Raw genomic sequence first — 13,274 nt, forward strand, 5'->3', positions numbered from 1 at the left:
CAACCCCAGCGATGATGGAGGTTTATTTCAGCTTGGAAGTGTCAGTGTTGGTGTTGACCAACCACCCAGATGATTAGATGGTGTATATTTCTTTCTTTGTAGAATCCTTTCCTAGTTTGCAAAATTAAGAAATCTTCCTCTGAAACTGGTCAGCCAGTGTGGAGACAAAGCAGTTGTTTCTTTTCTTGTTGGTCCTTCATCTTCTCACCCCCCGGGGAATCAGGATGTCCCACGTTCTCTTTAAAAGCCTAAAAACTTCAAACTTTTATTCTCCTGTTGGGTTTGAAAGGGGAATGTTATTAGCTCTGTCTTGATGTAGCAAAGGCTCTGAAAGTCTATTTGGATAACACTGAAGATTGGAGGAAATGTGACTCTGTCTGTGTGTTTTAAGCCCCTAAGGTAAGATCAGAAAGCGTCTGGGGCAGTGAGAGCCAAATAGTTGAAGTCATACATTAATTATGGTCATGAATCATTTTTATTTTTAAAGTCTTTACCATTTGACAAGGTTGTTTGCATAGTACCAGTGAGTTTTAGGCAGCATTTTCCCCCTTTTAAAGCAACAGGCTATTTTGTTGATTTCTCCTGTGAGTTGATAATACCTATCATTATTAGAATTCTGGTAACATTTTTAAGAAAACATGCTTGTTTTCTACCTGAATGAGAGGTCTTATGTGATTTTTGTTTTGAATATAGTATTTTAAAGTTACAAATATAGAAAATTAACATGTTGATATTTCAATTACTCTTCTATTGATAACACTGAAAAATATTAAATCTTGGGTTCTATGCTTTTATACTCAGTCATTAGTAGACATACAGTCAGCAAATATCTGTTGAGTGCCCCTTTTGTGTCAGATTCTGTGGTAAACAATGGCAGTATGTATGAAATATATTTTTTCCTCAGGAAAATGTCATGAGGAAGTGGACAAGTAAATAAACATTCGCTATAAAATATGGTTCTGTAATATTTGTTATGGTGTTGTATACAAGATAGAGCAGATTTCTGGAGAAGGGAGTGCCTCTACCTGTCTGAGGTAGTTGGGAAGGCCTTTGAAGAAGAGCTTATGGTTGAACCACCTGTTAATGGGAGTAGGAGTTTACTGATCTGTTAAGGGGCAGAGAGAACTTGTAGGCAGATGGAACGGTTTGTACAAAATTACGGAAGCAAGTCGTAGCATGATATGCTTGGAGAATCACCAATAGTTCAGTATTGCCGGAGTTGAAGATGCAAGGTAAAGTCTTAGAAAATGAGGCTGGATATATAGGCAGGGACCAGATCACAAAGGACCTTCCCTTGTTTTAAAATTTCTTTAGGGTCTTCTTTGGGTAAGAGAGTATTACTGTCAGTGTAGATGTAGCGTGTGTGCACGTATGCACACGCACACACACAGAGCAAGAGGAGTAGGATAGAGTGTAATCTCCACTGTTGAATTCCTTAGGAGCCCAGAGAAAGTTGTTGAGTATCTGATCTCATAAGCAAACTGGCTATGAGAGTTGCTCCCTTTTAGAGATGATCTAAGAAATCCACAGTAACTGTGAGACAGCCTCCCGAAGTATAGGACATGGCGTGAATATTTTCAGTGTGTAGCCCTGTTGGTGTAGTGGTTGAGTGCTTGGCTGCTAACCAGAAGGTTGACAGTTTGAACCCACCAGCTGCTCTGCAGGAGAAAGATGTGGCAGTCTGCTTCCATAAAGATTTACAGGCTATGGGGCAGTTCTACTCTGCCCTATAAGGTCACTATGAGTCGGAATTGACTTGATGGCAATGAGTCTGGCTTTTTGGTTTAGTGTCATAATAACAACTTTGTTGGCAGAGGTCTTGACTCCATCAAATCCCTAATAAAATTTAATCTTTCAATATATAGGGGAAGGATTGATATATCAGGTTAGAAGTGATAACTGATGTTTAAAAACAGAGTTTAAAAATTTACATATGGTGAAATGCAAAGGTATTAAGTGTGAATTCTATGAGTTTTGGCAAGTGTTTACACCCATGTATCCCTCACCCCAATCAAGATAGGAAGCATCCCCATCACCTGAGAAAATTTCCTCATTCCTCTTGCTCCCTACTAGTCTACGCCCACCTCACATAGGCAACCAGCCACTCTTGATTTCCATTACCATATGCTGTTTTTTACCTGATCTTGATCATATATAAATAGAATCATACAGTATGTACTTTTTTGTTTCTGGCTTTTTTCTCCCAATGTGATTTTTTTGGTATTTATCCATATTATTGAATGTATCAGTAGTGCATTCCTTTTTTATTTGAGTAGAGTTTCCTTCTATGGGCATACCACAATTTGTTTATTAATTTTCCTGTTTAATGGACATTTAGGTTGTTTTTTATGAATGTTCTTGTACAAATCTTTTTGTGGACGTATGTTTTAATTTTTCTTGGGTAAATACCTAAGAGTAGACTTGCTGAGTCACAGGCTAGATGTATGTTTAACTTTATGAGAAACAGTTTTCTAGAATGGTAGTAGTATTTTACAATTTTGTCAGCAATGATTGCAAGTTCTAGTTGCTCCACATTCTTGCCAGCATTTGGTGTTGTCACTTGAATTTTAACTATGCTAGGGTCGCTATGGAAACCCCGGTGGTGTAGTAGTTAAGTGCTACAGCTACTAACCATAGAGGTCGGCAGTTCAAATCCATCAGGCGCTTCTTGGAAACTCTATGGGGCAATTCTGCTCTGTCCTATAGGGTCACTATAAGTCGGAATCAACTGGATGGCAGTGGGTGGGAGGGTCCCTATGAGTCCGAATCCCTTGACTGCACACAACAACAACAGGTGTGAAATGTGGTATCATTGTGATTTTAATTTGTATTTTCCTAATGACTGAGGTGTTGAGCACCTTTTCATATGCTTATTGGCCATTCTTGTATCTTCTTTTGTGAAATGTTTGTTTCACTCTTTTGCCCATTTCTTAATTAGGTTATTGTTTTTATTTGTTACTGATTTGTAAGAGTTTTTTGTATATTCTAGACACAACTCCTTTGTCAGGTACATGTGTTACAAATATTTTCTCCCAGTCAGTGGACTGGTTTTCATTTTCTTAATGACATCTTTAGATGAACAGATGTCTTAAATTTTGACAAAGTCTGATTTAACATTTAAAATTTTATGAATAGTGTTTTTTGGTCTTCTTTAAGAAATCTTTGCCTACCCCAAGATTGTGAGATATTCTCTTATGTTTTCTTCTAGAAGTTTTATGACCTTAGCTTTCATACTTAGGTCTGTGATCCTTCTTGAATTGATATTCTATGCGTGGTGGCGCAGTGGTTAAGAGCTTGGCTGCCAACCAAAAGGTCAACAGTTTCGAAACCACTAGCTGTTCTTTGGAAACCTTATAGCTCTACTCTGTCCTATAGGGTCCCCTTGAGTTGGAATCGACTTGATGGCAACGTGTTTGGTTTGGTGTGGTAAAAGATGAGATTCATTTTTCCCCCAGTGCCGTGGAGTCAATTCCGACTCATAGCGACCCTATAGAACAGAGTAGAATTGCCCCATAGAGCTTCCAAGGAGTGCCTGGCGGATTTGAACTGCCGACCCTTTGGTTAGCAGCCGTAGCACTTAACCGCTATGCCACCAGGGCTTCCTTTTCCCCTGTGTTTATTAGTTATTCCAGCACTGTTTAAAACACTTTCTTTGCCTAATTGATTTGCTTTGGTTCCTTTGTCAAAATCAATGGACCATATATGTCTAGGTCTAATTCTGTACTCTTTATTCTGTTTCATTGATCTATTTGTCAATTCTTATGCCAGTACCTCATGGCTTTGATAGCATAGCTTTATAGAAAATCTTGAAATCTGGCAGATTTCAAGATTGTTTTGTCTCTTCTAGATTATCTTCTTTTCTGTACAGATTATAGTATCAGCTCATTAATTTCTTAAAAAAAAAAATGCCTGTTGGGACTTTGGGATTTCAAAACTGCAGTAGTCCCCCCTTACCAGCGCTTTCAGTTTCCGTGGTGTCAGTTACCCATGGTCAGCCTTGGTCTGAAAACTTCGGATTGCAGTGTTCTTCCAAAAGGTTCTGCAAAAAAAAACCTTCAGCTATTGAGGATCCTCAGCCATTGACATCACATGGCGCAGTAATCCTTCTTCTGATGTATCATCAGAAGGTCAGTAGTAGCCTAACACAACATCATGGTGCGTACATCATTCACCTCACTTCATCTCATCACATAGGCATTTTATCATTTCACATCATCATAAGAAGCAGCAGCCTGAGTACAATAGAATAATCTCCTGTTGTCGTTAGGTGCCATACAGTTGGTTCCTACTGAGTGACCCCATGTACAACAGAACTAAACACTGCCTGGTCCTGTGCCATCCTCATGATCATTGTTATGCTTGAGCCCATCATTGCAGCCACTGTGTCAGTCCATCTTGTTGAGCGTCTTTCTCTTTTTCACTGACCCTCCGCTTTACCAATCCCTTCTGATAACGTGTCCAAAGTACCTGAGACAAAGTCTCACCATCCTTGCTTCTAAGGAGCATTTTGGCTATTCTTCTTCCGAAACATATTTGTTTGTTCTTTTGGCAGTCAATGGTATATTCAGTATTCTTTGCCAGCACCATAATTCAAAGGCATCAGTTCATCTTAGGTCTTCCTTATTCATTGTCCAGTTTTCACATACGTATGAGATGACTGAAATCATAGTTTGGGTCAGGCACAAATTAGTCCTTAAAGTGACATCTTTGCTTTAGAAATTAAACTTTATCATAGGTATGTATGTGTAGGAAAAAACATAGTATATATAGGGTTTGGTACTGTCTGCAGTTTCAGGCATCCACTGGGAGTCTTGGAACATATTCCCCATGGATAAGGGGGACTACTGTATTGATCAATTTGGGAAACATTGACATCTTTTTTTTTTTACTTTTTGTGCTTTAGGTGAAAGTTTACAGCTCAAGTTAGATTTACATACAAAAATTTATACACATATTGTTTTGTTACATTAGTTGCAGTCCCCACAATGTGACAGCACACTCCGCCTTTCCACCCTGGGTTCCTTGTGTCCATTCAGCCAGTTCCTGCCCATTCCTGCCGTCTCATTCTGTGTCCAGACTGGAGCCGCCCATTTGATTTCATATGTCTGATTGAACTAAGAAGCACACTCCTCATGTGTATTATTTTTTGTTTTATAGTCCTGTCTAATCTTTGTCTGAGTAGTGGTCTTCGGGAATGGCTTCAGTTCTGGGTTAACAGAGTGTCCAGGAGCCATAGTTTCGGGAGTTCCTCCAGTCTTGTCAGACCATTAAGTCTAGTCTTTTTACGTGAATTTGAGTTTTGCTCTGCACTTTTCTCCCACTCCACCCAGAACTCTCTGTTGTGTTCCCCGTCAGGGTGGTCATTGGTAGCTGTGCACCATCTAGCTCATCTGGTCTCAGGCTTGTGGAGTCTCTGGTTTATGTGGTCATTTAGTCTCTTGGAATAATATTTTCCTTGTGTCTTTGTTTTTTTTTTCATTCTCCTTTGCTCCAAATGGGATGGGATCAATTGATGCATCTTAGATGGTCACTCGCAAGCTTTTAAGACCCCAGACACTACTCACCAAAGTGGGAAGTAGAGCGTTTTCTTAATAAGCTTCATTATGCCAGTTCACCTAGATGGCCCCCGAAACTATGGTCCCCAGGCCCCAGCTCCAGCTACTCTGTCCCTCAAAGTGTTTGGATGTGTCCAGGAAACTTGTTAGCTTTTGCTTTGGTCCAGTTGTCCTGACTTCCCCTATATTGTGTGTTGTCCTTCCCTTCACTGAAGTTGATTCTTGTCTACTGTCTAGTGAATTTCCCTCCTCTTCCTTTCTACCCTTTTAACCATCAAAGAATGTTTTCTTCTGTGTTTAAAACTTTTTGTGAGTTTTTATAATAGTGGTCTTATACAATATTTGCCCTTTATGACTGACTAATTTCACTCAGCATAATGCCCTCCAGATTCATCCATGTTCAGAGATGTTTCACAGATTCATCATTGTTCTTTGCATAGTATTCCGTTGTATGTATGTACCATGACTTGTTTATCCATTCTTCTGTTGTTGGGCACCTAGGTTGTTTCCATCTTTTTGCTATTGTGAACAATGCTGCAGTGAACATGGGTATGCATATATCTATTAGTGTGATGGCTTTTATTTCCTAGGATATATTCCTAGGACTGGGATTGCAGAATCATATGGTACTTCTATTTCTAGCTTTTTTTTTTTTTTTAGCTTTTTAAGGAAGCGCCAAATCATTTTCCAAAGTGGTTGTACCATTTTACATTCCCACCAGCAGTGCATAAGTGTTCCAGTCTCTCCACAACCTCTCCAACATTTATTATTTTGTGTTTTTTGAATTAGTGCCAGCCTTGTTGGGGTGAGATGGTATCTCGTGTAGTTTTGATTTGCATTTCTCTAATGGCAAACGATCATGAGCATTTCCTCATGTGTCTGTTAGCCACCAAATGTCTTCTTTGGTGAAGTGTCTGTTCGTATCCTTTGCCTATTTTTGAATTGGGTCATTTGTCTTTTTGTTGTTGAGGTGTTGCAGTATCTTGTAGATTTTAGAGATTATACCCTGTTAATTATGACTTACGTGCTATTTATGCCATGTATAGGGTTCCAGAAAACCTGGTGGCGTAGTAGTTAAGTGCTACGGCTGCTAACCAAAGAGACAGAAGTTTGAATCTGCCAGGCGCTCCTTGGAAACTCTATGGTCCAGTTCTACCCTGTTGTATAGGGTTGCTATGAGTCGGAATCAACTCAGTGGCACTGGGTTTGGTTTTTGCTTTTTATTAGGGTTCCTAGCATTGTCCCTGGAAACGTTGACATCTTAATGGTATTTAATGTTCAAGTCACTGTACATGATGTTTTTTTCTGTTTATTTAGCTCTTCCTTTTTTATCAGCAGTGTTTTATAGTTTCAGCATCAGGTCTGCATCTTTTGCTCAATTTATTCCTGAGTATTTTTGATGGCTGCCATATAAAAAATATTTTTTAAATTTTGTATTTCAGGTTGTTTGTGGCTAGTATATAGAAATATAATTGATTTTTGTATGTTGACTTTGGATCCTATAAAACCAAAAAAACCAAACCCACTGCTATTGAAATTTACTGATTAGTTCTGGTAGTTGTTTTATAGATAATTGTGATTTCCTACGTGAAAATCATGTCATCTACAAATAAAGACAGCTTTGCCATTTTTTGATATGTAAATGTATAAGAAAAATATGAGTCACGTTTAAATACAGAAAGACCAAAAAATCAATAACTAAAGCAAAAAAGAAAAATAGCTCTAATTTTTTTCAGTGTTCCTTAAAGGTTCCTCACCGAGAATTCAGTTGTTATATAGACCCTGGTCCAGAACTTAAGTGCTTCTCTACTTTGTCTTTTGTGTCATGTTTTGTTTTTTCTTACATATTCCAGAGTGCCATCTGCTTTAATTCTATCTCCCAAACTGGGATTATTGTGAATTCTTTGTTCTTTATGGATACCCAGAAGTAGTATTCAGCCTTAACAGCAGTGATGCTCTCTTGATGATATTAGCAACCCACTTGATTTTTCTGGGTCTATTTCCATATCTCTAAAATGATAGAATTCAACCAGATTATTTCTGAGGTCTCTTCCAGACTCCTCTGAGTTCTTTATTTTTGTTCTTGTCATGGATTGAATTGTGTCCCCCGAAAATATCTGTCAACTTGGCTAGGCTATGATTCCCCATATTGTGTGATTGTTCGCCATTTTGTCATCTGGTGTGATTTTATGTGTTGTAAATCCTATCTCTATGATATTGATGAGATGGGATTAGCAGCAGTTATGTTAATGAGACAGGACTCAATCTACAAGGTTAGATTGTGTCTTAAGTCAACCTCTTTTGAAATATATAAGAGAGAAGTGAGTAGAGAGACATGGGGACCTAATATAATCAAGAAAGTAGTACCAGGAGAAGAGTGCATCCTTTGGACCTGGGGTCCCTGTGCTGAGAATCTACTAGTCCAGGGGAAGATTGATAACAAGGACCTTTCTCCAGAGCTGACACAGAGAGAAAGTCTTCCCCTGGAACTGATGCCCTGAATTTGGACTTGTAGACTGTGTGAGAATAAACTTCTCTTTGTTAAAGCCATCCACTTGTGTTATTTCTATTATAGCAGCACTAGGTAACCAACACAGCACTCAGCATATTGGAGGTAGGCAGGCAGGTGTAAGAAGGTTGTTTTTAGAATATATTGTAATTCCTGTTATTTCATTATAAATATGCTAGGGAATTGAAAACAATCAGTTTGAGGTCATTATTAATTCTGTTTATTCTGAAAAGTTTGTCCTAATTTTGTTCCCTGCGTTTTTTGTAAATCTGCTGGGCGCTCCTTAGAGACTCTATCGGGCAGTTCTACTCTGTCCTATAGGGTCACTATGAGTCAGAATCAACTCGACGGCAATGGGTTTGGTTTGGTTTGGAGTTTTTTGTGTCTTCTCTAAGAAATCCTTGGCTACCCCAAGATTGTGAGATATTCTTTTATGTTTTCTTCTAGAAGTTTTGTGACTTTAGCTTTAATGTTTAGGTTTGTCCTAATTTTGTGACCTTGTATTAGGAGTTTAGTTCACTTAAATTTTTCTACAACTTTTATTTCTAGGCTTCATAGAGCCCAATGTGCAATTAAACAGACTCAGGTAACTGTTCAGAAAATTGGGAAGGAAATTGAAGAAAAGCTAAGGCTCACATCTACAAGCAATGAGCTGGTAGGTTTTTTTTTTTCTTTTTTTAAAATGTATATATTTACCTGTTTAAACTTTATGATTTCTAAAGGGGATCATCATATTCTTCTCGGATTAATTTTTTTTTTCTTAATATTATTTAACTGAGACTTCTGTTGGCATTTAAATGTTGGAAATAAACTTCCCCATCTGCTGAAAATGTAGCATACAAAGTACTTGCCTTATGAAACTCTGGACTACATAGAATTGCTTAGAAGATAATTAACAGGCTGTTATATTAATGTCTTATAAATATGAACTCTAAACATGAGCTGTATAGTGAATGAAAAATAGCTGCCAAAAGAAGAAAAAATAAACTATAGGGACTAATCTACTTTTAAAAGATGAATTTAAAAGTTGTTTGGATTGAGCATAATAAACTGGTTTATGAACAGTGTTCTCTTTTGGGGAAAACTCTTTAATGAGGCATTTCCAGGGAAATAGAAATCCTAATTCAAATGGACAGATTTAAGATACAGATAAAATTTTGGATTGGTTTATATACTTCCTAGTAGCAAAAAAATATTAATTTTAGAGTGAAGATTATGCCTTTGAAAACAGAATGAGTATAACCAATAAAATGAGCTTTGCTCAGAATGAAGCCACACAGCTATGGATAGCTTTTGATGAAATTTCTGCTGTGGATTATGTTACGTAAAATAAAATTCAAATACTAGGTAAGTTTTTTTAAAGTATTTGTTGTACAGAGTCATTATCACAGGTAGGCAGTATCTTCCAGTTGTCGTTCACAGTGCTATCAACTTGGCAGAGGGCCTTTTAAACCCAAAACAAAGGCTCCTTGTTACTTTGAAAATTTGCCCGAGATGATAGAACAGAAGAACTATGGAAAAGCCCAATCCAATTAACGCACACATTTCTCTATCATGGACTTTGAAATTAATGTATGATAGTGTATTAGTTTGAATTATATAAAATTGTTGATTTTGACCTACAAATGGCAATTTCATATTGTTCAGTCTAATATATAAAGTCACTAGTACTGTACCTGACACATAGCAGACACACAACATATGACAGCTACGCTGACTACAGTAGGAATACTTAGTAAAACTTTCCTTGCTTTGGAAAATCTTCCATCTTGAAGAAGCTTCTAAACTACCTTTTGTTTTGACGTAGGCCTGATAAAGTACCAAGCTCCAGACCGTAAATGTATTTGAGGGGGAGAAAAAACCGCTAATTTTAATTCTTTTCAGTACTGTACAAAAGTGCCACATTTGGACAACCTTTGTCTGGGGAGAAATTGCTAGGTTTTATTTTTCTTGTTTTCCTCTCCCAAGGCAAGACTGGGAAATTACTTATTTCATTAAATGACAGCATATGCTTTGTCTCAGTATGAAAAAATGTATGTTTAATCCTTTTTTTTTTTTTTTTAATATAAGTGGTGACACACAGAGCAAGGTGATAGAATGTACGAGTTTAAGGAGGTCAGGTTCAGATGTTCACTGTGTTTTTTTATGCTGCTTAGTCAACATAGAAGGAAAGGATCAGATTTTTGAACTGAAAATGAACCTAGAAAATTTCTAGTTCTCTAATCACCCCATTTAAAATCATCCCCTTCTTTAGTACATCTTGTCCCCTTCTCTGCTTTATTTTTCTCCGTGGTATTTATTACCATTTAACATATATATATTTCCCCCACCCCACCTAGAAAAGTGTTTGACACATAGTCGGTGCTCAATAAATATCTGTTGACTTTAAGAATTAATCTCGAATAGTCTGGTGGCACAGTGGTTAAGCACTTGGCTGCTAACTGAAAGGTTGGTGGTTCGAACCCACCTGTTTCCATAAAGATCACAGCCTTGGAAACCCTATAGGGCAGTTCTCCCCTATTTTATAGATTCTGTACGGGCTGGAATCAACTTGATGGCAACAGGTTTCGGTTTGGTTAATCTCCTCTTAAAATAGGACAGGAAAATGAGGCCTGAGGAAGTGAAGCAGCTTGCCTAGATCATTTGACAGAAACAGAAGTTTTGGTTTGTCTCCTTCCAAGGAATAACATTAAGATGTTTTTGTTGCAAATTAGAAACTTTTACTATTACCTCTTTTTCTTCAGTTCCATTCCAAATTGTCCCAAGGCCTTCATCCCCCAACCCAAGTGTTTTCAATGTAAAAGAATTAATTTTAATTTTAGCCTAAGTAAAAATACAGTCAGAAGGTATATTTGATACTGAAAGAAATCAGATTACCTTCTAAGACCACATGTAGTAATTAACTTTGTTAAAAGAAATTTGGTTCATACTCGATGACTTTCAAAGATTTGGCATCTCACGTAGTATCAATGGCCAGTATTATTTTTTTGACATTTAATTATATTTCTTATAGAATTTCTGCCATTGTCATCTTGAATTTTTACCTGTACATTTTGGAGTTTGTCAAATGCTTTTGATCTATCTATGGAGATAATGGTGTATTTTTTCTTCTGTCATTATGGTGAAATACACTGATTGATTTTTGAAAGTTAATCCAACCTTGCACTCTGGGGAAAACCTCACTTGGTTATGATGAATTATTCTTATGTGTATTGGTGGATTCAATTTGCTTTTAAAAAATTTTAAAGGATTTTTGCATCTACATTCATGAGGAATATTGGTCTGTAGTTTTCTTGTAATCTCTTTGTCTGGTTTTGCTGTCTCGGTAACCTGGACCCAGCTAGTGAGTTTGGAAGTGTTTCCTCCTATCTTCTGTGAGAATTTGTAGAATTTTTTTTTTTTTTTTTTAATGTTTGGTAGAATTCACCAGTGAAATCATCTGGGCCTGGAATGTTCTTTGTGGGAAAGATTTGAACTAGGAATTCAGTTTCTTTAATAGTTATAGAGTTATTCAAGTTACTTACTTCTTAAGTGAGCCTTGGTAGCAGGTGTCTTTCAAGGAATTTGTGCATCTCATTTAAGTGGTCGGTCTTTAGTTTTAGCTGTTCCAGTGGTTATAAGGCCACTATAAGGTTACTATGAGTCGAAATTGATTTGAGGGCGACAGGTTTGAGTTTGTTTTTTTCACATGGGTGTATAGTGGCATCTCCTTTGCATCTAAGTTGTGTTTCTCTGATGACTGATGCTGTTGAGCATTTTTTCTATCTTAATTGGCTGTTCATGTAACTCTCAAGAAGTGTCAGTTCAGATCTTTTTGCCTGTTTGGTTATATATAAATTTTTAATTTTAGATTTACAGAAAACTTGCAAAGATAGCTCCCATGTGTTTTTTTTTTCATTCAGCTTCCTCTAATGTTAACATTTTTCATAACTAGTACAATTTGTCCAAGCTAAGAAATTACCATTGATGCCCTATAGTTAACTACACGTTTTATTCAGATTTCGCCAGTTTTTCTTTAAATGAACCTTTTATTTTAGAACAGTATTATATTTATAGAATTATTGCAGAGATAATACAGAGTTCCCATGTGTAAGCTCGACATCCAGTTTTCCCCATTATTAACATCTTACATTGCTGTTAGGTGCTGTCAGTATGCTTCTGAGTCATAGAGACTCAGTGTGCAACAGAACGGAGCACTGCCCAGTCCTGCACCATCCTCATTTGTTGCTTTGCTTGAGCCCATTGTTGCAGCCATTGTGGCAGTCCATCTTGTTTATAGTAGTCTGGTAAAATTAGTTGGTTAGTGTTCTTTTCTGTACTCCATCTTGACCAGCAGCAGAAGTCTCCTGGATCTTTTTTTTTTTTTAATAAATTACTTATTTAAATGAAATTCATACAACATAAAATGAACGATTTTAAAGTAAACAATTTTTTTTTTAGTACATTCACAATGTGGTGCAACCACCACTTCTCTCTGGTTTTGGAATGTTTCCATCACTCCAGAGCGAAACCCCTTGCCTCACGCATTAAGCAGTTTCTCCCCTTCTCCCCTTCTCTGGCAACCACCAATCTGGTTCCTGTCTCTGTGGTTTTATCTAGTCTGGATGTTTCATATAAATGACTCATGTGATATGTATTCTTTTGTGTCTGGCTTCTTTCCCTTAGTATGATACTTTGGAGGTTCACCCTCATTGTGGAATGTATTAGTACTTTATCCTGTTTATGGCTGAGTAGCATTCCACTGTGTGTATATACCACATTCTGTTTATCCACTCATCCATTGATGGACATTGGAGTTATTTCTCCCTTTTAGCTATTGTGAGTAGTGCTGCTGTGAGCATTTATGTATATATACTTGTTTGAGACCTTTACAGTTCTTTTGGATATATACCTAGGAGTGGAATTGCTGGGTCATAGAGTAATTCTGGGGGCATGGTGGTTAAGAGCTCAGTTGTTAACCAGAAGGTCAGCATTTTGAGTCCACCAGCCACTCCTTGGCAACCCTATGGGGCAGTTCTGCTCTGTCCTGTAAGGTGGCTATGAGTTGGAATTGACTCAACAGCAACAGCAACAGGTAACGGGTACGGTAATTCTGTGTTTACCTTTTTTTTTTTTTTAACCTGACTTCATCCTACTGAGAGGAATGATTTTAAGTGTTACCTGTTTTTTTTGTTGTTGTTGCTATCCAAGAGTCATACGCACCCCTATCC

At 37.4% G+C, this 13,274-nt stretch overlaps 1 protein-coding gene across 7 annotated transcripts in view; it reads left to right on the forward strand.

Moving 5' to 3' along the window:
- Positions 1–13,274, forward strand: part of UVRAG (UV radiation resistance associated) — a 295,043-nt gene that overhangs the window by 112,792 nt on the left and 168,977 nt on the right. For all 7 annotated transcript variants that reach the window (XM_023538911.2, XM_023538913.2, XM_064288716.1 and 4 more), the window contains one exon: positions 8,614–8,719. In XM_023538911.2, coding sequence (XP_023394679.2) covers positions 8,614–8,719 — 106 coding nt within the window. The remainder of the gene's footprint in view (positions 1–8,613; positions 8,720–13,274) is intronic.

This window comes from Loxodonta africana, chromosome 7, assembly GCF_030014295.1.
Source record: "Loxodonta africana isolate mLoxAfr1 chromosome 7, mLoxAfr1.hap2, whole genome shotgun sequence".
Taxonomy (NCBI): Eukaryota; Metazoa; Chordata; class Mammalia; order Proboscidea; family Elephantidae; genus Loxodonta; species Loxodonta africana.